The sequence below is a fragment of the Castanea sativa genome, chromosome 3 (genome assembly GCF_040712315.1).
Source record: "Castanea sativa cultivar Marrone di Chiusa Pesio chromosome 3, ASM4071231v1".
Lineage (NCBI taxonomy): Eukaryota > Viridiplantae > Streptophyta > Magnoliopsida > Fagales > Fagaceae > Castanea > Castanea sativa.
The window spans coordinates 53,360,813-53,384,475 of record NC_134015.1 but is presented as its reverse complement, the minus strand read 5'-3'; the positions used below and the strand labels follow the sequence as shown (position 1 = coordinate 53,384,475).

Below are 23,663 nucleotides of genomic sequence, written 5' to 3'. Positions count from 1 at the left end.
TTCTAAGGGTTTTAATTTAATTGGGCTGTATATATATATATATAGCAGCCCAGAACATGAAGCACCTAGGAATATCCAAAACCCAACACAGAGAGCTCAGCTCCGTCAGCAATGGAAACATGTTTGATGAAATGCTCTCATGGAAGTGCTCTTTTCAGAGCCCTCAAACCTCTCAGTTTGAAGCTTCCCAATTCCATTCATTGCTCTTCCATGGCCATCCACACTGGTTAGGCTCTCTTAAATTTCTCTCTTTCACCATTGATGAATTATAGTTTTGACTTTATTTTTATTGTCTTTGCCTTTTAGTTTTCAAGCTAAAGAATTCTTCATTCACATACTGAATTATGCTTTAATATTAATAAATGGGACATGGGTATTTGTTAAATTGGCCTTTAGTGTGCTGAGCCTTTATGTGATTAAGTTTTTGGGGCACTATTTTAACATGGGGTGGTTGTATATTCTGATTCTTTTTTTGTTTTTTTTTTTGTTTTTCTGGGTAGATGGGGGAAGATGGACTAAGAGAGCATATGATATATTGTTGTTGGATGCTGGAGGTACCCTTTTGCAGTTGGCAAAGCCTGTGGAAGAGATTTACGCCACCATTGGTTGTAAATACGGTTAGTTTAGTTTCTTTATACATACATACCTACATATATATATATATATATATATATAGCGGGTTCATAACCTTTTTTATTTAGATTAATATTTTGAAAATTCCACCATTGGATTAACAATTCTCTTTGTTCTTAATGTGCACCTCAAATTTTGTGTTAGCGGATGTTAATTACTATCTCATCCATAAACTCGTGTTTTGCATATAATTTTTAAGTTAAGATACTTTTAAGTGTAATATTTTTAGAATGAGGTAGTTATTGATCTCCGATCAAGTTGATATTTTGATGGCATAGAGAGTATAATGAGGCAATATAATCCAACTGTTGATTTTTCAAAATTCTTGTTCAATAAAATATTATTTAGTGGTGTAATACCATTGCAAAGAGTTAGACCAATTGTAACTTGAACCTTTGAGTTAGTATTGGAAGGGGAGATCAATATGTTTCATGAGTTGTGGTCCCTAGCTGATTGTGCTACCTCTTGGGGTTGTGAATATGATTAGTATTTTGGGTATGATTTATTGAGCTTTGTAGGAATTTTAACTGAGCAACCAAGCAAAAACTCTACCCTTTAGCTCGAGTGGTGGAATTGTGTTAGTTTGTTTATGTGACTTTTGCATAAACTGATTACCAGACCTATAAAAAAAAAAAAAGTGTAAACTGATTACCAGAACACTAAATTATTGTTGCAATCCTCATTTTAATTGAAGTGCATAACTTACTATTAGGATGGTTAAGGTCAAAAGAAGAGAATGCATTTAAATATACAATATGCGTGAGAGCTTGGAGTGTGTTGATTTATGCTAGTTCTACTGTCTTCTAAGTTCCAAGACTTATAGCCGATGAACTAAAAGGCATTTGTAAGTTGTAACTACTCATATGATTTCCAAGACTCATAATGTTTGAGCAGAATTATGTAAATATTGTCCAATTGCTATAATTCTTGAGCTTTCAGCTTTCATTCAACCACTCTGGAAGTTGTAGGTCATAGTATTAGTGGTTGGGAATTTTTGGATTATTTACTGAGAGGGTCATCCATTGGCACTTTTGTTGGATGTGTTGCCTTGTTATAGCTTGCTTCTCTTACTTGGAGTAACCACATCCTGGTATCAATTGACTTTAATTATTTTTGTTCATAATTTTCATTAGTCTAATCATGGTTCCAGTACTTTTAGTATCTTAAACTCTTGATCACAATTTTGAAACATTTACAGGTTTGTCTGCAACATCAGCTGAAATAAAGCAAGGGTTTAGGAGAGCTTTTGCTGCTCCGTGGCCTGAGAAGCTTCGTTACCAGGTTTGTATGTGTCTTGACTCTTGAGACAGTTTAAGGTGTTCAATCTTTTCCTTACTTTGAATGGGGGGGGTATTCATTTTTCTAGACTGATCCTTGATTGTGCTACTCTAGTTAACGTTTGAATCATTTTTAGTTTCTCCATCGAGTTTTGTGTCTCAAATTAGTGCATTCTGACTATGCTGTTTCTCAAGCAACCGCTTGATAACTTTATTGTACTTACAACACATGAATACTTTTGATGCATACCGATGTTGATAATACCCCTCCTGCTGTAGTCAAACACTTATGTATTTTTCTCTAGAGTCTCTCTATAGGATTTATTTATTTTAAATTTTTTTTGAAAAAAGATCTTAAAGAAGAGGATGTTGATGCTTTCAAATAGTAATGTATTCGTGTCACTATGAGTATGATGCCATAAAGTATAAACCATTGAAGTACTCATATTGTAGAAGACAACTGACACTTTAACAAGGAGCTTCTTTCATGGAAAGTAGCCATGTTTTTGTATAACATAAAAGGTAGACCATGTTTACTATCACAGTTCTATGTGAAGCAGAAAACAAGACTTTTACAGTCACTAATTAGAGTCACTCTTGTAATATTTCCCCTTTTCAAAGAATGATTTTCATATTTGTCAGACTCTGCATCTCTTTATATTTTCCCGATTGCCTTTTGATTAGATATCTGGAAAATAATTCATTTCACTTGCTACTTTAGTGAAGAAACCAATTCCCTTGATATAGAAAAAGTGTTGATTGTAGTTATTTATATTATCAACAGGGAGATGGGAGACCATTTTGGAAATTGGTTGTTTCTGAAGCCACTGGTTGTGCTGATAATGATTATTTTGAAGAAGTTTATGAGGTGATATTTCTTAAGACCAACTGCTCAAAGTGCTTGTTTCCTAACCATTGTGCTGGGACTGTATATAATTAATCAGCACTTGATATTATACTGGACACTTTTTATCTGAATTTTAGTAGTTGCTCTTGTCAGTACTATGCAAAAGGTGATGCATGGCGCCTTCCAGATGGAGCTTATGAAACAATAACCCTTCTCAAGGATGCTGGAGGTCATATTCATAAAGTATTCTCCTTCTTTATCTTTTATTGCTAATACTGTTGAAGTCTAGTGTCCTCAAATATATGTTTTTCTAGCTATTTTCTATTTCTAATGTGATGTGCTATGATACAGTTAAGATCGCTGTTGTCTCCAATTTTGATACCCGTCTAAGGAAGTTATTGAAAGACCTGAATGTTTTAGATCTGTAAGTATTAGCACTTCTGTTTTCTCTTTCTTAATATAAACGATTAAGAATCTTTTTTCCATAAATGGGTGATTTACCAAATTTGGATTATTGAATAAGTTTACTACAAATGTCTCTCCTTTGCTTTAAGAAAAGGTTGGAATGCTACCATGTAGGACGGGACAGGGGTGCCTAGAGAATTTGTAGTTCTTATTAAAATGTTTGTCTTGCTTTTCTTGTCAGGTTTGATGCTGTTATCATATCTTCAGAGGTTGGATATGAAAAACCAGACATAAAGATATTTAAAGCTGCTTTAGGTACGTAGAACCACCAAATCACCTTTTAAGTGTGCGTGGTACTCACCTAAATTTTGACTCAGTCACCACTGTGCGTATCCATATTGTCTGTGCTTGGGAAACTTGAGAAATGATCAAATATTTGTTTCATTGTTGTATAGTAGTAAATCTGTTTGGGTTTAAAAGACATGCTAAACATGTTTCCAGTGATATAGTTTTTGCATTCCCCCTGTAAATGAAATGACCCTGGTGCATCATGCAGGGAATTCCAACAAAAAATTTACTTCTATAATAGAACACTGAAGCCAATCTGAGCATCTTTACCATTGGAGTTACAATTCAAGAATTCACAGGGTACCAGCCTATCATGGCCCCATTTACTATGATGCTATATTTCAAAGATTATATTAAAAAACAGTGTGTGTTGATTTTCTTCTTTTCTTCATGAACATTGTCAAGTGTTGCTAAAAGAGAAAATAGCTTATATGTACTTTCATAAAGCCTAACAAGATTCAATCAGTTATGAAAGATACCATTCATTAGAAAAAATCATACCCTTTTTTTTGCTTTGCCTATGTTAGTACCCTTTTTTTTTTTGCTTTTGCTGTATATCTTTTTGTGGCTGAGACAAGATCATTTTATCTTGTGCAAATGCTTAAACATATCAAACCATTGTCACAATGTTCCATTTCTGTAGATCAAGTTAATGTTGAGGCTTGCAAAGCAGTACATGTTGGAGATGATCAAAAGGCAGATAAGGAAGGGGCCAATGCCATTGGGGTTGATTGCTGGTAAGCACCTTTTGTAGTCGTATGCAATCACTGCTCAGGATAGAAAATCTTTTTAATACAATAGCCCATATTTGCTGTTAATTGGCTGCATCCCATAACATCCCTTCTTGTTGTGAGTCAAGGTAATAAGGATTTTATTTGTCATCTGCATGGGAGTAGTAAATGCATGGCATTAAAAATATTATCTTGGTTTATCCATAATGGATTCCATTGATCTTAATATGCAGGTTATGGGGAATCGATGTAAAGACATTCTCTGACATAGGAAACCGAATCCTCATTTCTGAGCCGTAGCTTCCACGGATCTGAGAACCAGACTGCATATTTGCTAAAAGTAATATAAGTTATGTTAAAAAAAAAAAAAGTAATATAAGTTTCTTCGATCATCTTTTGCTCATTGTCTTTCTGTGTAGTATGAATGTGGCTTTGATCGCTTCAGTGTTTAACATTTACCATTGCTTTGACAAAAATCATGGAACTGACCTGAATGTTTAGTAATATGTTGCAGGGGTGATGGTTGGACAACTTCCTTTTTTTTTGCTGAATAAATACTTTATTGCTTCAAAGGACAAAAACTAAACGTATTGGATATTTGAGGAATGATATAGAAATTTCTGTATTGAATAAGCGAGTTGTGATATCTCCCAACTATTAATAGATTTGTGGATACACAAGGATTTTTTCCTGAGTGGATTTGATGGATTACATTTCTGTCATTTTCATCCAGTCTAGTGCTATTACTTGTCAACTATACTTGAAATTTCTTCAGAAATCATCAAGAATGAATTAAGGCGTAAGCGTACTTTTAGTCTTTACATTTTGATCCGATTTCTATTTTGGTCTCTACATTTTATTTTTACCACTTTTGGTCTCTAAACCAATTAACGCGTGACATTTAAGTCCTTACCGTCACCCAACTAACAGAAAATGTTGACGTGACTGACGGCACAATAAAATAATAATTAAAAAATCTATTTTGGCATTAAAAAATTGCCACGTCAAAATTTATATTAAAAAAATTAATTTATTAATTTTAACTAAATGAAAAAAATTAAAAACAAAAAATCAAGCTTATGGGTTTTGTGTGTGATTTTGTTTGTACTTGTTTCTTTTTTTTTTCTTTTTTTTTTTTCCCCAGATCGGTCTCTCAGATTCTCCGCCTCCATTCTTTCCTTTTCTTCTTCTTTTACTTCTTTCTCCCTCTATCTTGGCGCTTAGCCTTCTTGAACTCATCTCTTGATTTTGCTCAAACCCAAACCCAAACCCATATGCCTCAAGCTCCTCTCTCAAATCAATGGGTCTCTCTCTTTAGCATTTTTTTTGTGGGTTTCTATGCATATGGTGTTGCCGACTTATTGTGGTGAGGTGGAGGGCATGGGTTTGTGGGGATAGGCGTGGTGGAGGTCTGAGTTTGTGGATCGGTGTGGTGGAGGGTGTGGATTTGTGGTGATCGGCATCTGTGGTGGAGTTTTAGTGATGGCACAGATTGGAGTTTGGGTTGGTCGGTGATGGGTTGCATGATTGTTCGGTGGCTGGATCGGTGATGGTTGGTGGTTGGATTGAAGTTTGGTGGTGGGTTTCGGTGATGGCACAAATCGGAGTTTGGTGGTGGGATTCGTTCACAGATTGGAGTTTGGTGATGGATTTCGTTCTCAGATCGAAGAGGAATGGCGCCTGGACTAGCTGAGTTTTTTATTTTTATTTTTTATTTTTAAATCAAATTTGGGTGGGGTAGTTTGCTCCGATGGGTTTGTGTGGGTAGTGGATGGGTTTATTGTTTTGGATTTGTGGTGGATAGTTGATGGTTTTGTGGCAGACTCTGGTGGATTTGTGGTTGTGATTTGAGGGCAGTCACGGGTCAGGAAAGAAAATTCTATGTTTAGGTTTGTGTTCTTGAGTTCTTTGATCTGGGTTGGAGTTCTTGTTTTCTTCATGTTCTTCCTAAGTTTTTTTTTTTTTTTTTTTTTTTTAATTTTAATTTAGTTAAAATTAATAATTTTTTTAAATTTAAATGCAGACGTGACAATTTTTTAATGCCAAAATAGATTTTTTAATTATTATTTTATTGTGCCATTAGCCACGTCAGTATTTTCTGTTAGTTGGGTGACGACAATGACTTAAATGTCATGTGTTAATTGGTTTAGGGACAAAAAGTGGTAAAATGAAAATGTAGGACCAAAATGGAAAAAAGTCAAAATGTAGGGACTAAAAGTGCATTTACGTCTTGAATTAATCAAGTGCAACTAATGATGTGAGAAATGCAAGAAAATTATTATTTAGTATTATTTATGTTTGCAAGTCAATTGTATCATTATGTTTTAGGTCCTAGTTGTTTATTAGGCTATTAGTATTTTAATTTGGAAGCAAGGTTATTTTTGTAATAAGACAATTAGGGTTTTCTAGCCAACTAGAACTAGGGTTTAGTAATCATTTATAAGCAATCTATTGTACTCATTGAGGAGATAATTGATATTTTGATGAATGAAAAAATGGCCGTTTGGTTTTTCTTTGGTTTGGTGTTGACTCCAGGTCCATCCTAGGGGCTGACTCTAGGTCCACCTTAGGTCTTGACTTCTAGTGGTTTTCCTGCTTGGTGCTGACTCCAAACAAGACCTAGGTGCTGACTCTAGGTCACATCTCTTTTATTTATTGTTGTTTCATTTTTGTTCTGGTTGTCCTGCGTCAACTAATTCTCAAATTCTTTACTGGCAAGGTAAAAATAAGCCCAAATGAGATGCCGTGTCTCTGAAAATGACAATGTTAAAGTCTATTTTCTTAGGCTTTTTGGAAACAGAAAGTCTAGGGATGCACATATTTTCACTACTATTTGACGTAGCATGTTGTGATTAGTGTATAATAAAACTATGTCAATTATTTGTCCATGTAAAAGTGATGTTTCAATTATAATTTATCATCTTAATAAATGGTGAAAATGGTCGTTAAAAACTTTGTAGGCCTAGCTTTGCTCTTTTAGAAAACCACTAGATAGCATATTGCATCCACTTAGGAACCAGTTTATTGGTGTTTTACTAAAAGTTGGTTAAAATATGGTTGTAATTAGAAAATACGAGGCTTTAAAAAGTTTGGTAAGTAGATTCTAGTTGTCCATTAATAAAGCTTAAAGGCAAAAACGTTTTAGCATCATGCTGACTGCAACAGTGGGTTTATGACCTTTACTTTCTGTACATGTGGTGGTTGGTTTCCATTAATACCACTTTCAATTACACCAGCTCATAATTTCATACATCTGAGCACATTTACCGGTGAAACATATTTAAGTTCCTTTTCAGTTTTTATTTTTTATTTTTTATTTTTAAAATTTTTTTAGAGTTTCAACCTATGACACCGCTCTTTATAATAACTCTTTATTATCTTACCAAGACACCAATCAATTTTTGATGTAAGCGGAGATTGAACCTTAGATCTCTTATACAATCATCAGAGATTTTACTAGTAGAGCTAACTGGAACCCACCAATCAGTTTTGATTGAAGTAAAATGCTAAGGAATGGTCATTGGTTAACAATCCATTTTAAAAAAGTTTTTATGAGAAAAGAAAAAAAGTAATTAATGTTTTGACAATTTTTTTCATTTCGCATAAAAGTTGTGTCAAAATTTTCTTGAATTTTTAACCAATGCCATAGGATACTCATTAACATGACCTTTGATTGAATTATGATAGTAAATTAAATTGTTAAATAAATTGCTCTGGGCACATAGAGGTTGCCACCTCTCCTCCTACGCATTTATAAATAAATAACTGTTAAACAATGGGAAAATCATTTCTCTCTCTACATCTCTACCTTACTGTGGACTGAAAATAACTGCATTGGGCGACATGCTATTTGTGGTGAACGACGTGTGGTGGTCGATGCCTGCAGTGCCTTTGCTCCCACAAGGAACCCAACGAACCATTGGCCCAAATTGTCCCCAAGCCACTTCCAGATATTTCAGGGCCACAAAGTTGAACCTATACGGGAACGTTTAGTTTATAATAAAGTTAGGGACACAATAAGAATTCACGACTTTCTTAAATTAGTTTTACTGGCTCATATATGATACATGGGTCTGCTATACTTAGCAATTTTAATTTTTAAAAGCCCATGTATGAGATGATAAGTTAATTTGTGAATTTTGTGAAATTGTTGTGTTACTAAAAAAGACTTGGTTACGAAAAAAAGCATGTAGTAGTTAATTCCCTATTGGTGTAAAGCTTCCCCTCTCCATAGAGCCAAACTCACTCATTCATCCAATATATATATATATATATATATATAGAATTTTACTAACGTGTATCCTTAGAGCATACAATAGTATACCATTTAAAAAAAAGTTTTATCGAAGATTGAAAAAAGTTCTCATAAAATGTTTCTAAAAATAGATGACTTAATTAGTACACATTAACCGGACATATATATATATTCTCAACCCTTTCTAAAAATCTTTTTCATATAGAATTATAGAAAATCAATGGGTTCCACTTTAGCTAGTTGGCCCCCATTATCCATATAATGACATTCTATACTTTTGTTCAGGTGAAAGTGAGTTAGGAGCTATCAAAGTAGATGTTAGGTCAGGTTCAGAGCCTTAGAGGTGCTTTCAAGGTCTGAGTACGGACTCCTCAACCCCACAGTACATAAGGAAAAAACACTGAAGGGAGAAACATCTTCTCAAATCCTACTTCTACGTTGGACTCTTCTCAAAAAAAAAAAAAAAAAAAAAAAAAACTTAGATAGATTGGACGAGTCAGTAAAAGGAGCCAAAAGAAAAAGCAAACTAGACAACGAACCAACAAAAAAAGAAGAAGAATAAAAGGAAGACTGTAAGAATCAAAAAATAATGTTCTCCATTTCATGCTTTAGCGAACACTGTTAGATACATAAAATAATCCTTCAGAGAATTGGAAAGCAGGACCTCACAAGTAGACTTCAAATTGTTTTGCTGTGAGCCTCTAACATATGGGATCATTAGCTGGGTGCTTTTACTAGTGACCATTGAGAAAAAGAGCCGAGACTCCTTGCAATTTAATATGAGAGACCTATGCTTACTATCGAGTGTGCTTATCAAGAATGGGGCAAGCAGCAATGAAATTTCATTAAAACCAATAGAGCAAAGAAGAAATTTAAAATGAAAGGGCAGAAACAATTTCCACTTACTAAAAAAGTTACAATAGCAATCGCCACGCTATTTTTCTAACATGAGATCAAGCCATGCTTCAGGCAAGATACCGATACAATTTCCTGTCACTATTATCCCTCTCCAAAAAATCCCGCTCGATTAGGGACTCAATCCGTTTCTTAATCTCTGTCGGATTTGCCAGGAAACGGGATTGCAACTGCTTTGTAACCTCGGCTATTATATTGTTATGGTCCAGCTGCCTCCTTGATTTCATGATCCTAACTATTGCGGCTTCAATCTGGGGCTTCCTGTCCTCCTCCACCCTCTGCCGCGTCTCCTGTTTTTCGGGTTCCGATTCCTTCTGTGCAACTACAGTTCCTATCTTCACCTTGTAGAATTTGCTTGTGAACTTGTCATTAACAAAGAACGCGTCATCCTCGCCAATGTCTTTACTCATAGGCTCTTTCCGAAGTACATTCTTTCCCTTCACACAAGCCATTGATTGGAGACACCTCTTCAAATCTGAAGCAGGTATCTCAGTAGCCTGCTCAATCTCCTTGTAGTTAAGCCGATCAGCATTGTTAAACAGCATTAGGACACACATCTGATAAGTGGAGACATTCAACTCATGCTTTTGACCCTTCCCAAAAGTTGCTTTTATATCTGCTGTACCCATGTTAGTTTGCCACGACAACCTCCGACCAGTATGAGTCCCCAGATAATATGACCGAAACTTCTCACAAAGTACTGACATTTCAGCTGGCAGGTTGCATGTAGCACTAGGCTGCGTTGGCCAAGACCCTGTTGTCAGAACCTGGACCGTCAGTGTAGGGCCATCCCCAAGCTCAGGGTGGCTGGCATAAAACCCATGCATTGTATCCTGAGAGGTTTTCATGTCTGTAAACATACCCTCTAATTTTGAAGTAAATTGGTACCCACATTCCGTCTTGAGCTTAACTATCAAGCTTCTCTCTGCATCATCTGAGACAGTTTTCCCAGATAGAAGCCGCTTCGCCAAATGCTGTTTATAATACTTTTCAAATACATCTTTCTCCTGCAAGTAACGAAATAACATCATCACCTTGTCAAGTATAATCTCTACATCCTCCTCGCTAACCCCCTTCAGACCTTTGCGAAGTTTTTCGTCCACAAACAATGAAATAAACTCAGGAGAACGAGCATTCAAGTTAATAAAGTATTCAAAGGACGAATTTAGGGCATTCTGGAAAGTCTTGTCATTGTTAAATGATAACGTAATAATGTTATCATACTTGTCTTTCTCGTCCAAGAGCCGCTGGACAAATTCCACTGGATCCTTGAGCCTTTCCGGGTCAGTAACTAGCTGCTTACCGGTCTCCCTGATGTGAGAAGTCATTACTTCTCTTATTTTTAAGAGGCCATCCTGAACCCGACGGAACAAAACATACATTCTTCCCAGGTCTTCATACTTATCGTCGAGAAGCATGTTTACCAAGCCAGAATTCTCCATTTGGATTAGTCTCACCATATGGTTAGCAATCATCTCCTTCTCCACTACATTAGTTATCTTTGTTTCACTTTGGGCATCCAAGTAATGCGTCACTCTCTCCATTTCCTCATTTAGACGCCTCTCAGCTTTCTTTAGGTAATCTCCACAATCACAACACTCAATGAACTTCTGTGATTCACCCCTGTAGAACTCAGCCGAAACCTCAAGAAAAGGCCTCTCGAAGTCACCTTGGTAAACAGAAGAACCTAAATCCATTAGCATCTTAATTATATTCCTCATCAGCCCCCTGTTAATAACTTCACCAGTCCGTTCTTTAAGTACTAGTTCAAGAAGTGTGTTCAACAGTCTAGTCTGAATCTTGCCGGAGTGGATTATGTTATCTCTCCACAGGTTCATCCCAAGCTCATGAACAGGGGTCTTCTGGGTACTTGGAATGTAAGTTCTGTCCATGTACATAAGTATATCCCGGATCATCTGCAATGCCTTGTTATGATCATCCCACTTCCTGTGCAGTTCTTCCAGAAACAAACCTCCCTGCGCATCTTCAATAGATTTTGATATTTCTTTGAGATGTGAAGTCATAGTTGTAACCAATCCTGAGTACAGCTTATCGCCAAATTTGTGAAGCACCATGTTGTACGCATTTCTAAACCCATGAAAAACAAAACATAACATCAAAACACAGGTCCAATTTCTCTGACGAAAAAAAAAAGGAACATAAAATCCCACAACCGTGCCTTTTTTTTGGGGGGGGGGGGGGGGTTAAAGGCTGTCAACATCATATAATTGCTGTGTGTTTCACCCATAATTGTCAGTCCAATGATATAGATATCCTAAACTTCCACATTATTGAACTGCTCACAGGGCCCCAAGGGCTCTTGGCATGGCCAACACTCCACTGATACCAAAATTACACTAAAAACATAATTTCAAGACCAGACCACAGCTCTGTTATGTTTTCCTGCTTGCCTTTATTAAAAAAGGAAAATAAAAAGAAAAAGAAAAAGAAAATAAACAAACATTAAAAACACTAGGGGAATGCCTTTCAGGCAGTTGGCTTGTTAAAAGAAAAAAGTAACAAAATTTCCTAAGTAACAGATATTAAAAAAATTGTTTATAATTGCAAATTCTATTCAGTTTACTTGTAGAGAGAAAATGGACTAAAGAAAAGATTATAAGGAAATATTTGCAAGACTTTAGGTTGTGAACAAAATCCCAGACACTGATGCACCCGGGGAGATTTGAACCCCCACCATACCCACCATCCCATACTTATGGAGGGTGGAAGTGCCACTTGCACAATATCTCGGACAATCATTCTAGCAAGAAACTCTTGAAAAAAAATGATAAGTATACAATTCCATAGAGAAACTTTATGGCAATGAAAAGTCATTTTTATTTTGAAAATAACCTTTAAGCATCAGGAAAAATAATGCTATTTTTTTATTCTCTTTCTAACCATACACCCTGTGCCCTTAGTAATCGTGCAGCCTGGACACTCTACCACTATATATAAAGAATTTTTTTACCAAAGCATGCCACTCTGGACAAGAAGAGGTTACGTTGCCATTGCCATTTCAGCAAAAGAACCAAGAAACTGAGGGAGAAGGATAGACATGGCTCTGAACTTGCCAGAACAACACCATAAAACCGGGTAGAATCATAAACACAATAATGCATGTATCCTGATTGAAGATGCAGAAATTTGATGGTCCAGCATTTTATTTTAACTTCCCAACCAGGGAAATATAACAATTGTAATTTGACAACGATGCTCCAACTGACTGACAGATTAAGGCAGCAGCACATCATCTAAAGATATCTTCTAATCATTTCAGCAACGTTTTCTCTCTCCACGATGCTCACATGCTATTGATATCATTTTTGCAACTGAATTCAGTTCAGAGGGTTTTGAATAGAAACATTATTATCAACTTACTGCTATCCACGAACACTTCCGGTGTACCTGGGTATTTTGATTAATGAACTTTCGTTATTTGTCCCAAAAAGTATATATTTATTCAAAACCTAATCATTGTTCAATTAGATTTCACACTTTTTATTTATTTATAAAGCTAAAGTTGAGAGAAAATCCAACTAGATTTTTTAATTGAAGTCCAATTTTGCTCCACATCTCATCAATTTTTTTTTTCAAAAACTTTTTGTGCCAATTGAGTTAATACAGTGCTAAAATCAAAGAGCCCAATATTAATCAACTATTGAAAAACCAATCAACCTACAACTAAACCAATAAAAAAAAGAACCCTCAGTCCTCTCTCTTTCTCTCCCAGCAACATTTGCATTTGTTTAATTGCCATAGTTTTTTGGCCATGGAAAATGTAGAATTCCAAAAGCTTCCAACTTCTTCTAAAGAGTATTAAGGAACCAAAAAAGAATGAAACATGACAACGAATCACCTTCGTCAATGAAGACAGACAACCTGAAATTGGTTGCTTTCAACATTGCCCCTTCATCCTAAGTAGACATCATGAAAAATTCTTAGGCTTAAGATCTCAATGCATCACACCCATGAAATGACAAATATTGACCACATTCACAATGGCCCTACAAATACCTGAGGCAGCCCTCTCAGAATACTGGCCTTGTGCTACTATTCTAGCAAAAAGCTCACCCCGCGGCACAAAGTTCCATCACAAGGTGCACAGAGTACCTATCCTCATAAGCACCCCTGAATTCCACGATGTTTGGCTGACCAGATATGTGATGCAAAATCTGAACCTCTCTCTTTATATCATCCCTATCATCCTTGGACACAAGTTTACGTTGCAAAATGGATTTGCAGGCATAAGTTCAACCAGTTGAGTTCTCAGTGCATAAATATGTGATGCCAAATTAATCTCAACCTAATTCTTTTCCAAGAGATCACAAGATTGAAAAACATCCTATGTGATGCTGTCCTTTTCTTCTTCTTATTTCAAGATTTGAATATAAGCTATTTTTTCTTTAGCTTCATAATCTTGGCATATCGGATTGTGCTCCACTTATTTATTTGGGTGAATTGAAGTGTCCTCTACATGCTTGACTAAATGCTTGGTCATTAGGTCTTGCTAAAGATGTATTGATTTCATAGAGTGGTTATAACCTCCTGCCCCACAAGTTTTTTTTTTTTTTTTTTTTTTCTTTTCAAATTAACTTTCATACTTGGTCATATTATGAGCGTAGTTCAATTCAGTCATATCATATGATATATGAAGCTTTGGTCTCAATTATTTATCAAGTTATCTAATGTTATATCTGTTCATAGCTGTTTCTCTTATGTTAGCATTTTAGTGATAATAGTGGCTGAAAGGACCCAGCATGGACATCCTAGAAAAACATTTCCAACATTGCTGTCATAGAGATAGACTCTATCTATTTGTTGTGTTTTTGATTATAAGACTTTCTTCTGATACTGATAAAGCTGTTCTAAAGGATGCTTTTGGACGACGTGGTGAGATAATTGAAGGTAATGTGGTAGTAGATTATTTAGGTTGTAACTTATAATTTTAGGTTTAGATGACCTTAGATTTACTTGAGGGTATTATGCTGTCATATTTGGCAATTAAAATTATACATGACCACATTAGTAGGAGATCAAAAGGGCATGGGTTTGTGCGGTTCACTTCTAAAACTACGGTCACCACAGCTCTAAAGAAATGGATGGTCAGGTAAATTAACTTTGGCATGATATTATTATCTTTTTCTTACGAATAGCCCTGTTAAGCGCCTAATCTTAAATAAAAAATAATGTGAATAACTAAACTTATGTTTGATGACCCTCTTCAGGTGTTGGATGGCAGAAATATCCGTGTGTATTATGCACACAAGGGATAACAACTTGGGTCTCGGATACAATCACTTTCAGTCATAGAGGAATTTGATGTAGGACCAAGTTTCACCTTCTTGAACACTATACTGAATCAGTTCCTCTAACATTTCTTGGCTCTTACCATGAGATCATTTGATGAAGATATAAGCTATAAGCTATCTGGTAGAGTTTATATATCTCAACTCCAAGAGGTGGCCTAACCTTCTTCTATGGCCATTCTTTTGATGGTATGATGGAACCTAGAGATTTAGATCAAGCTGTCTTGAGTGCAACCCCACCACCCCCCCAAAAATGCATGCACACATAGACATAAATATGCAAAATTGCAACTAATCTATGGTTTAGACTGCAAGAGGTGGAAGCTTATTATAAATTCCTTTAATTTGAGCTTATGCATCCTATATGTTTAATAACCCATGCTTACATCAATAGTACCACTATAATTGAAGGTTTCGTGCATAAGCACAAGTTACAAGCTAGTAATATTAATAGAAGCAGTAAAAAAAAACTCATCAATTAAGGAAGTAACAAAGAGTATGGTTTGGGATAGAATTAAAATGGTGGAAAAGTATACTTGTGGTTGACCCTAGACTAATTTGTTGCCGATCCATAGCCAACCCAAAATTTGAGACTAAGGCTTGGTCATTGTTGTTGTACGATATGTGGCCTTTAAAAAATCTAATTTTCTTAGAAAACCACACGAAATCAAATAAATTAGAGGGAATTAGAGGATTTAAACGAGAAAGGACCTCTTAGGACATAGTGAAACATTGAAATTTTAAATTTCTTAAGCATTCAAAAACCTAGTTGAGGAATCCTAAGTTCTCAAGAATAAAAAAAATCTAATTAAAAAATATAACCAACCAAACAACCCTAAGCACAATATAAACAACAACAAATCCTTATTCCTAAATTTTTTTTGTGGACGTTAGCTACAGATTCTCAACAGATTAGTCAGAGTTAGCCACACGTATTCTTTTCTTCCATTCCATATTCTCTGTTACTTTCTTAATTGAAAACGTTTCCTCTCTGGGGAAGCATTCTTCTCAGATCTGGAATTTAGTCCCGCTGTGCATCCTTTGGTGTATTTGGAAGGAGCGAAACCGGAGGACTTTTGAGGATTTGGATAGTTCTAGTGATCAGTTACTTGTTTTTTTTAGTGAAACTCTCTTTGATTGGTCTTGCGCGTGGGGACTCACATCTAGTGATTCCCTCCCTTCTTTTCTTTGTTCCCTTTTCCTTTAGTAATTTACTTGTTGTCTTTGTTTCTCTTTTTTTTCTTCTTCTTGTATCTCCTAGGTTGCTCTGTGTTTTTTCAGGCATAGAGTAACCTTTCGCATATATATCATTCTTACTTATCTATATATCATTCTTACTTATCAAAAAAAAAAAAAATGGCCAAAATTCCTTTTACAACAAGTTTTACCTAAGTTCAAAATTAAGTCTCATTTAAACAACATTTAATCATTTGGTTAAAAATTAGTACAAATTTAATTAAAACACAGTCACATTAAATGGTATTTATTAACCTCACGTAATTTTTTTCCCTCAATTAGAAATCAATCTAACAAGCTAACCTAAAATCAAACTATTCAATTCCCAAACAAAAATTGAAATCAAACTATTCTCAAATAAACCTAATAATAAAAAGCAGCATAGAATTGAATTGAATCGAATCGAAATTTTTTGAAAAACCTGTAAAGCTCTTCGAAGCTAAGGCCACTAGCATTGTGATTGTAAATCTCGTGGATTGCATGTTCTAGAATGTTCCATGTCTTCTCTGCGTATTTCGGATCCACCACAACCCGATGCTTGAACGCCTCTATCTGAAAATTCCTCTTCTTCTGATTACTCATCTTTTCAAAATCCCCCAAAAAAAAAAAAAAAAAATCCGAAACAGGAAAAAAACGAAAAACTCCGATTTTTCCTTTGTTTTATGAATCGGAACCGGAATTCGAATTCATGGAATCCAAAATCCGTGAATTCCTTTTCCTTTTCCTTTTCCTGGGTTTAAAATTTTTTTTGTCAGATCGATGAGAAGCGGGATTTTTGGGGAAACTGGAAACCGGGAATTTACCGGAAGAGTTTTTGTTTTAATTGTTGGAGGGAAATGAAATAAATTATGGAATTCAGGGTTTTATAAATTTGGAGGTGAAAGGAGGTTATGGGAAGCAATGGAGGAGAGTTTGCCTTTTGGTTTATAACTTTATACATATAGAGAGAGAGGATGAAGGTGGATTTGTTCACAAGTTTTGGTTTGTTTTATGTGTGTATGTATATAGAAACGTTTCTTTTGAGACTTTTTTTACACGTTTCGAAGTTAAAATTCTTTTTTTGAGTCATGTATTTGTGTGTGAAAAGTTATCGAGGACGCCCTATTGGTCGGGTGGATGGACTTGAAGAAGTTGCCGTAAATTCGGAGATTCCAAGATATTCATTATACTACTGGTTCTATAAGTTTGTGCGGTTTAATTCTTTTTGAGTTATGTGTGTGTGTGTGTGTGTGTGATGCATCATAGAGGACGGCCGATTGGTTGGCTTGTTGGATTTGATGAACTTGCTGTAAATTCAAAGATTCTAAGTTATTCATTGTACTATAAGTTCATAAGGTTTCGCAATTTAATCCTTTTTAAGTTATGCGTGTGCGTGTGATGTGTCACTAAGGACGCCCGATTGGTTGATTCAGTGGATTTGAAAGACTTGCCATAAATTCGCAAATTCCAAGTTTTCTATCATACTACGGGTTTCGTAAGGTTTTGCGATTTAATTCTTTTTAAGTTATGTATGATGTGTCATCGAGGTTGCTTGATTGGTCAACTTAATGAACTTGAAGAACTTGCCATAAAATCGAAGATTCCAAGTTTGCTATTATACTAAACAAGGCAATTGATACCATACTAGTCAGTATATACCGTACCAGTATATATACCGGTATCGAAGTGACAACATTTCGCCGAGACTGGCCTGATCACAACTTGCCTCAAATCAGCTTGTGTGCAAACTAAAGCCCCTTTTTGCTGGAACCTTGATCACTCGCTTATGGTAGATAAAACTGTTACAAGAAAATTATGGCAGGTAAGTGTAATATAACAACAATAAAAGGAAGTATGTTTGCAATCAGCCAGAAAACATGGAATATTGAGTGAAATAAGGAAGAAGCAGTGCAGCGATATAAATATAATATTAATATGACGGTAATGATAAATAAAGGGAAATAACACCAATGCTTAATCAATAAAATGAAAGAAAGGATGGTTAGTCTATCGTGCTTGGTTGCCTTACGGAGTTAAGTCCAAGAAGGGAACCACTTCTTCAATGTGGGTAACCTTATGGAAAGATCTTGCCACGGAAATTACTCGCTTTGAGAGAATAGGCCTAAATGACTCGTGCTCAAATTCCTTAATCCTCACTAAAGGGTAGGCTTTTAGAGAGAGAGAGAAGGGATTAGTCTATTGGTGTATGCTTGCTACCACATTCTTGCCTACGCTTTGTTTTTTTTTCTTCTTTCTTTCTAAGATTTCTGCTTTATTTTTACTCTCTTGTTCCGTGTTCCTTAATGCCTCACTGTGCACGGCAGAGGCTCCTTTTATACTGCCTGCTGTGATAGGTTTTTACTATTTTACCCCTTAATCGTTTTTGTCTGGGTGTGGGTGTCCTTCTAGATCACCCTTTGGTTTGTCAGCTACTCAATCAGCACCACTTACTTGTGCTAGCCATGCCACATCCCATTACTAGACAAAGAGTCTTATTTTTTTTTGCTTGTCCACCATGGCATTCCCATCCGGATAGGGGTGGGCATTCTCTCTCACTATCCCTCATGGCATGCACTTAGTAATTCCAACTCATTTTTCCCTTTTTTGAGTGATATGTCATCCCAGCAGGACATTTTCCCCAAAAGAGTTTGAGCGAGAACCCCAGAATAAACTCTCCCCTTCTCCCCATTGCCAGACCATACCCTCTCTTACCTCTGGTCCATGGCCTACCACTCCTGTATTGACTGGGACCAAGTTGGCGATGCCTGAACCTTGTGTGTGCTCCACTTCCTTGTGTGTCCATTGCTTATCTGCTGCTCATGCGTTTGCCATGACCTGAAGGCTTGTCTGTGCATTTTGTTACTTATTCTTGACTTCTTGTGGTGTGAATGGGTCTCTGAGTCTTTGTTCTTTATAACTACCTTCCTTCCTAGGCTGGGCCTTACTTGATTGTGGGATTTTCTTTCTCTAATTCATTCTTTATCCCTTTAGCGAGTCTATTGGTACTTTTGCCACACCATTCGGTCATTCCTGATGCGTCATTGTTTGGCCCATGCTTGCTAGGCCTCTTTTGGGCCTGCTGTATGCTTTCCCTTTGCTTAATTCTAGTGGCCTAGCGGTATCATTGAGCTAGTATTCGTGCTACTTTGGGCTTCCTTGGCCCATTCCATTGCTTCTGGACTTCCTCGGCCCATTTCATCCTTTTGGGCATCCTCGGCCCATTCCCTTTCCTTGGGCATCCTTGGTCCATTCTGATTCTTTATTCCCATGGGCCTTTACTAAGTCTTTTGGGCTTCCTCGGCCTAAATTACCATATCCTTCATCTTTGGGGTCTATGAGCTTTTCATCAACCCCTTACTCACTTAATTCATTACTTCGGGCCTCTTTGGCCCATTCTTGCCTGTTTTATATTTCTCATAATGCTCATGGGTTTACTACTTCTTCTCTGGGCTCCTTTAGGCTTGCTTGCTTCCTTTAAGGCTCATTTACTATTTTCTAGGCCCATGATCCATTATTCCTGCCACTTGGCCCATTTACTAACTCTTTTCCTCCCATATTGTTGGGCTTCTTCCTATTATTGGGCTTTTTTGTCAAAATGAGCATCAACAACTGGTACCGAAATATATCATTTTATTGGTTAAACCGGTACGACATCTAGTACAAAAATGACTCCCTTGATACTAAAGGTTCATAAGGTTTTGCAGTTTAATTCTTTTGAAGTTATGTGTGTGTGTGTGTGTGTGTGATGTGTTATTGAGGACGTCTGATTGGTTGCTTCAATGGACTTGAAGAACTTGTCGTAAATTTGAAGATTCAAAGTTAATAATTTATAAGGTTTTCGCGATGTCTCGTAAGTATGGTGTTGAATAATTAACCAAAACACCAAGATATCATTTTAAGTCTATATATATTTTAATGAGTTTATATACATCTTTCACACATGACATGGTAGTATGTGATTGGTGTACATTGAAAATGGTATTAATTGTAGTTCCCTAATTAATAAAAAAAATTATACTCATATCGATTGTCTCTCATACTCAAAAAGAGAATCAATGTGTGTTTCAATTAAATTTCTATTGAAATGTTTATTTGTTATTTGCTCAAGGTTTATAATGATCTAATTGTATCAATAACAAAACAATATTTTAAAATATTATAAGTAAACAAACAAGTTAATACAAGAAAAGAGTTAACTCAAACACATGTTATACTCAATGATAATAGTAGGATACTCATATGAAAGTAATGCTGTTTTGATAGCCCAATCACAGTTTGTTACCTAAAAGAAGATATAGAAAAGATTTTGAAAATTGAGTAGTTTTTACTTTTTAGTATTTCTTAAAGAAAATAGCCAGTTTTCCTTTTTTTTTTTATTATAAATAATTTTAAATCTAGATTTAAATTATTTACAATTACACCATTAACACACTTTTCAATTGTTTACATAAAAAATCATAGATTGTGATTTTTTTTTTGTTGAGAATAATAGATTGTGATTGATCTATCAAAACTTTCACCTGAATTAATTATTGCTATACATTTGTACATCAATCATAACTTAACACATCAATGAGCTATGAAATGCCAAAATATGTGTCATAGACTTTCTTATTTTGTAAATAATATGTTTTGGATTTTAGTCACTTGTGGTATGGTGTTACTAGAGTCTTTTATTTTTTATTTTTTTATATTATTTTAGAAATCGGTGTTACTAGAGTCTAGAACCCTCACCAGATATCGACATGTTTCGTATAAGCTTATAAGTTGGTTAATTTTTAAGCTTGATTTATGTAAAACTAGTATTATGCCCGTGCGATGCATGACTTAATTAAAAAAATTATATATAAATTTTAAAATATAATTTTTTTGATAATATAATCAAATCTAATAGCGAATAAAAAATAGTAAAAATATTTTTAAAAATTAAGTTACATGTAAAATGTATATTATGTAAGTTTTTTTTTTTTTTTTGCAAAAAAAGATATTATAAAATATTTTTAAAAATTATGGCAAGTTTTAAGCTCTTAGTAGTAAAATTGTAATTTAATTATATGTGCGTGTGTGTGTGTGTGTGTGTGTGTGGCACTTAAAAATCTTTCGATAATACTTGCTAACATGTATAGTAGCAGGAGTGCTAATTATATACAAATTTCTTATATATATATATATATATATATATATATATATATATATATATATATATATATATATATGAATAGAAACAAATTCCATAAATTACAAAAATGTAAGTATTTAATCAATTAAGAACACCAAATCAAAAAATAATATCAATAATCAAGATGAATTGCATTATCTAAAATTTGAAAAAAAAAATCATATAATTTAAGCAGTAATTGAACTACCTTAATAGAAAAATAGATACTAAAAAAAAAAAAAGATAGCTTTTCTCGCATAAATCTTCTAATTTCATATGGTAGGTGAGTTCTATCTCAAATAGATTCAATGATAAAATTTTGACCGAAATAAAATTCCACAAATTATATATATATATATATAAGCACCTGAACCTTCTAGGGTACCACAATCAAAATAATTTCAAAAATAGATAAATAAAAGTACATAAAGAGAAAACAATAATTTTATTGCAATGTAAATGTAAAAGTTTACATATAACACCTGAACCTTCTAGGGTACCACAATCAAAATAATTTCAAAAATAGATAAATAAAAGTACATAAAGAGAAAACAATAATTTTATTGCAATGTAAATGTAAAAGTTTACATATAAATTACCTGTGGGTATCTAAACCTTCTAGGGCACAACAATCAAAATAATTTCAAAAATAGATAAATAAAAGTTCATAATGAGAAAAAAAAAATTGTATTGCAATGTAAATGTAAAAGTTTATGTATAAATTACTTGTGTCTAGCCATTTTAATATTGACATTCGTGTCTAGCCATTTTGATATTGCCATAAGTGAGGAAATAATATGCACAATCAATTAAGAACACCAAATCAAATAATACATCAATAATTAAGATGAATTGCATTATGTAAAATATTTTTAAAAAGTCATAGAATTTAAGTAATAATTGAACTACGTTAATAGAAAAATAGAAACACAAAAAAAGAAAAAAGAAAAAAGAAGAAGATAGCTATTCTCACTAAAAAAAGCCAAATCATTCCTTCTGCAGTTCTTCACTTAAGTTTGTGGAAGTGTGAAAAATAATCACATTAACTCAATCGAATATCATGCTGTTTTTTTTTAATTTTCTTTTTTACGTGTAGTAATTTGATTTTTTTTTTGTTTATTGATTGATTTTAGCATTCTTAAATAGTTTTAGTTAAACTCAATTTCTCTTGGATTCAAGCTTAATTTGTGGAGGTGTGAAAAGAATCATGTTAACTCAATCAAATATCACGTTACTATTTTTTTTTCGTGTAGTAATTTGGTTTTTCTATTGATTGATTTAGCATTCTTAAATAGTTTTAGTTCAACTCAATTTCTCTTGGATTTAAACTTGATTTGTGGAGTTTTGAAAAATAATAGGTGTAGTAATATAATTTAAATGAAAAAAAAGGATTAGATGAAGATGAAGATTTTGGATGGTAATCAAATTAAGAAGATATAGATGAGGAAAAGAATTTGTATTGTAATTAAATTAAGATTTTTATCAACTTAAAAATTATAGGAGAATAATATAAGAAAAAAACAAATTATATCTATTTTTTTTTACGTATAGTAATTTGGTTTTTTTATTGATTGATTTTAGCATTCTTAAATAGTTTTAGTTCAACTCAATTTCTCTTGGATTCAAACTTAATTTGTGGAGGTATGAAAAATAATCAAGTTAACTCAATCGTATATCACGTTGCTTTTTTATTTTTTAATCCAAAAAATTGGGGCTAATAAGTGTAGTAATATAATTTAAATGAAAAAAAAGGATTAGATGAAAATGGAAATTAAGAAGAAATAAATGGAGAAAAGAATTTGGATTGTAATTAAATTAAGATTTTTATCAATTTAGAAATTATAGGAGAATAATATAAGAAAAAAATTATATCTATTTTTTAAAATATCATATAAATATTGCGGCAATTTAAGGTGCATTAGACTTTTTTTTATGTAAATTTTTTCTTTTTAAAATCTAAAAAAATTCTGCAATTTAGTGTCGCCACTTGACGCAAACTCAACATTAAAGCTCACTTTTATTATATAGTATATGATTTTAAGATCTTATTTATCTTAAATACAATTATGCTTTTATCTATTAATAAATAAATAAACACATTTTAAAAAAAATCATATGTTAGGGACCAGAGCCCAGAAATTTTGGGCTCCATTGGGTAAATATAACTATAAGAGACACACATTTTTAGAGTCTGTTTGGTACATGTATTTAAACATATGTTTTTAATTTTTGAACAATATTACACGTTTTTTCATATATTTTTTTATCTATATATATTTTTAAAAATACAAACAACATTATTAGAACAATATTATCAAACGACCCTTAACTTTTTTATGGGTGAGTTTTGGCCCAGTGATTTTGGGCTCTTGGTGAGTTATTACACGTATCCCACTTTTATTTTAATTTTTTTTATTTTTATTTTATATTAAAACAACATTTGAGTTAAGTAAAATGATGCAATATATTGTCAAATTAACAGACAGTTGAATTGACATATTTAAGCTCAATTATCTCATCAATGGAGACTAGCCTAATACGTTACAATTACTCCTACATCGATTCAATGG

General features: G+C 34.0%; 2 protein-coding genes across 5 annotated transcripts; one reads left to right on the top strand and one right to left on the bottom strand.

Moving 5' to 3' along the window:
* The first annotated feature begins 72 nt into the window (after positions 1 to 72).
* On the top strand, positions 73 to 4,984 carry LOC142627496 (uncharacterized). Of its 4 annotated transcripts, XR_012842857.1 has the most exons (11): positions 73 to 226; positions 501 to 617; positions 1,832 to 1,914; positions 2,695 to 2,778; positions 2,911 to 2,986; positions 3,109 to 3,181; positions 3,404 to 3,477; positions 3,719 to 3,810; positions 4,154 to 4,247; positions 4,475 to 4,581; positions 4,743 to 4,984. XR_012842857.1 is itself a non-coding variant. In XM_075801374.1 (10 exons), exons 1-9 carry the CDS (start codon positions 112 to 114, stop codon positions 4,539 to 4,541), a joined length of 783 nt encoding a protein of 260 aa, XP_075657489.1. In that variant the 5' UTR covers positions 73 to 111; the 3' UTR covers positions 4,542 to 4,581; positions 4,756 to 4,984. The 4 variants fall into 4 exon arrangements, 3 of the variants coding, with proteins under 3 accessions (XP_075657489.1, XP_075657490.1, XP_075657488.1); XM_075801374.1 differs by lacking the exon at positions 3,719 to 3,810 and having other exon boundaries at positions 4,756 to 4,984; XM_075801375.1 differs by lacking the exon at positions 3,719 to 3,810 and having other exon boundaries at positions 501 to 605; positions 4,475 to 4,984.
* Positions 4,985 to 9,323: 4,339 nt separating this feature from the next.
* On the bottom strand, positions 9,324 to 16,867 carry LOC142628034 (cullin-3A). The gene is made up of 2 exons (XM_075801972.1): positions 16,378 to 16,867; positions 9,324 to 11,499 (listed from the first exon to the last, which is right to left on the bottom strand). The coding sequence occupies exons 1-2, from the start codon at positions 16,536 to 16,538 to the stop codon at positions 9,462 to 9,464; spliced, it is 2,199 nt and encodes a 732-aa protein (XP_075658087.1). The 5' UTR covers positions 16,539 to 16,867; the 3' UTR covers positions 9,324 to 9,461.
* Positions 16,868 to 23,663: the final 6,796 nt, after the last annotated feature.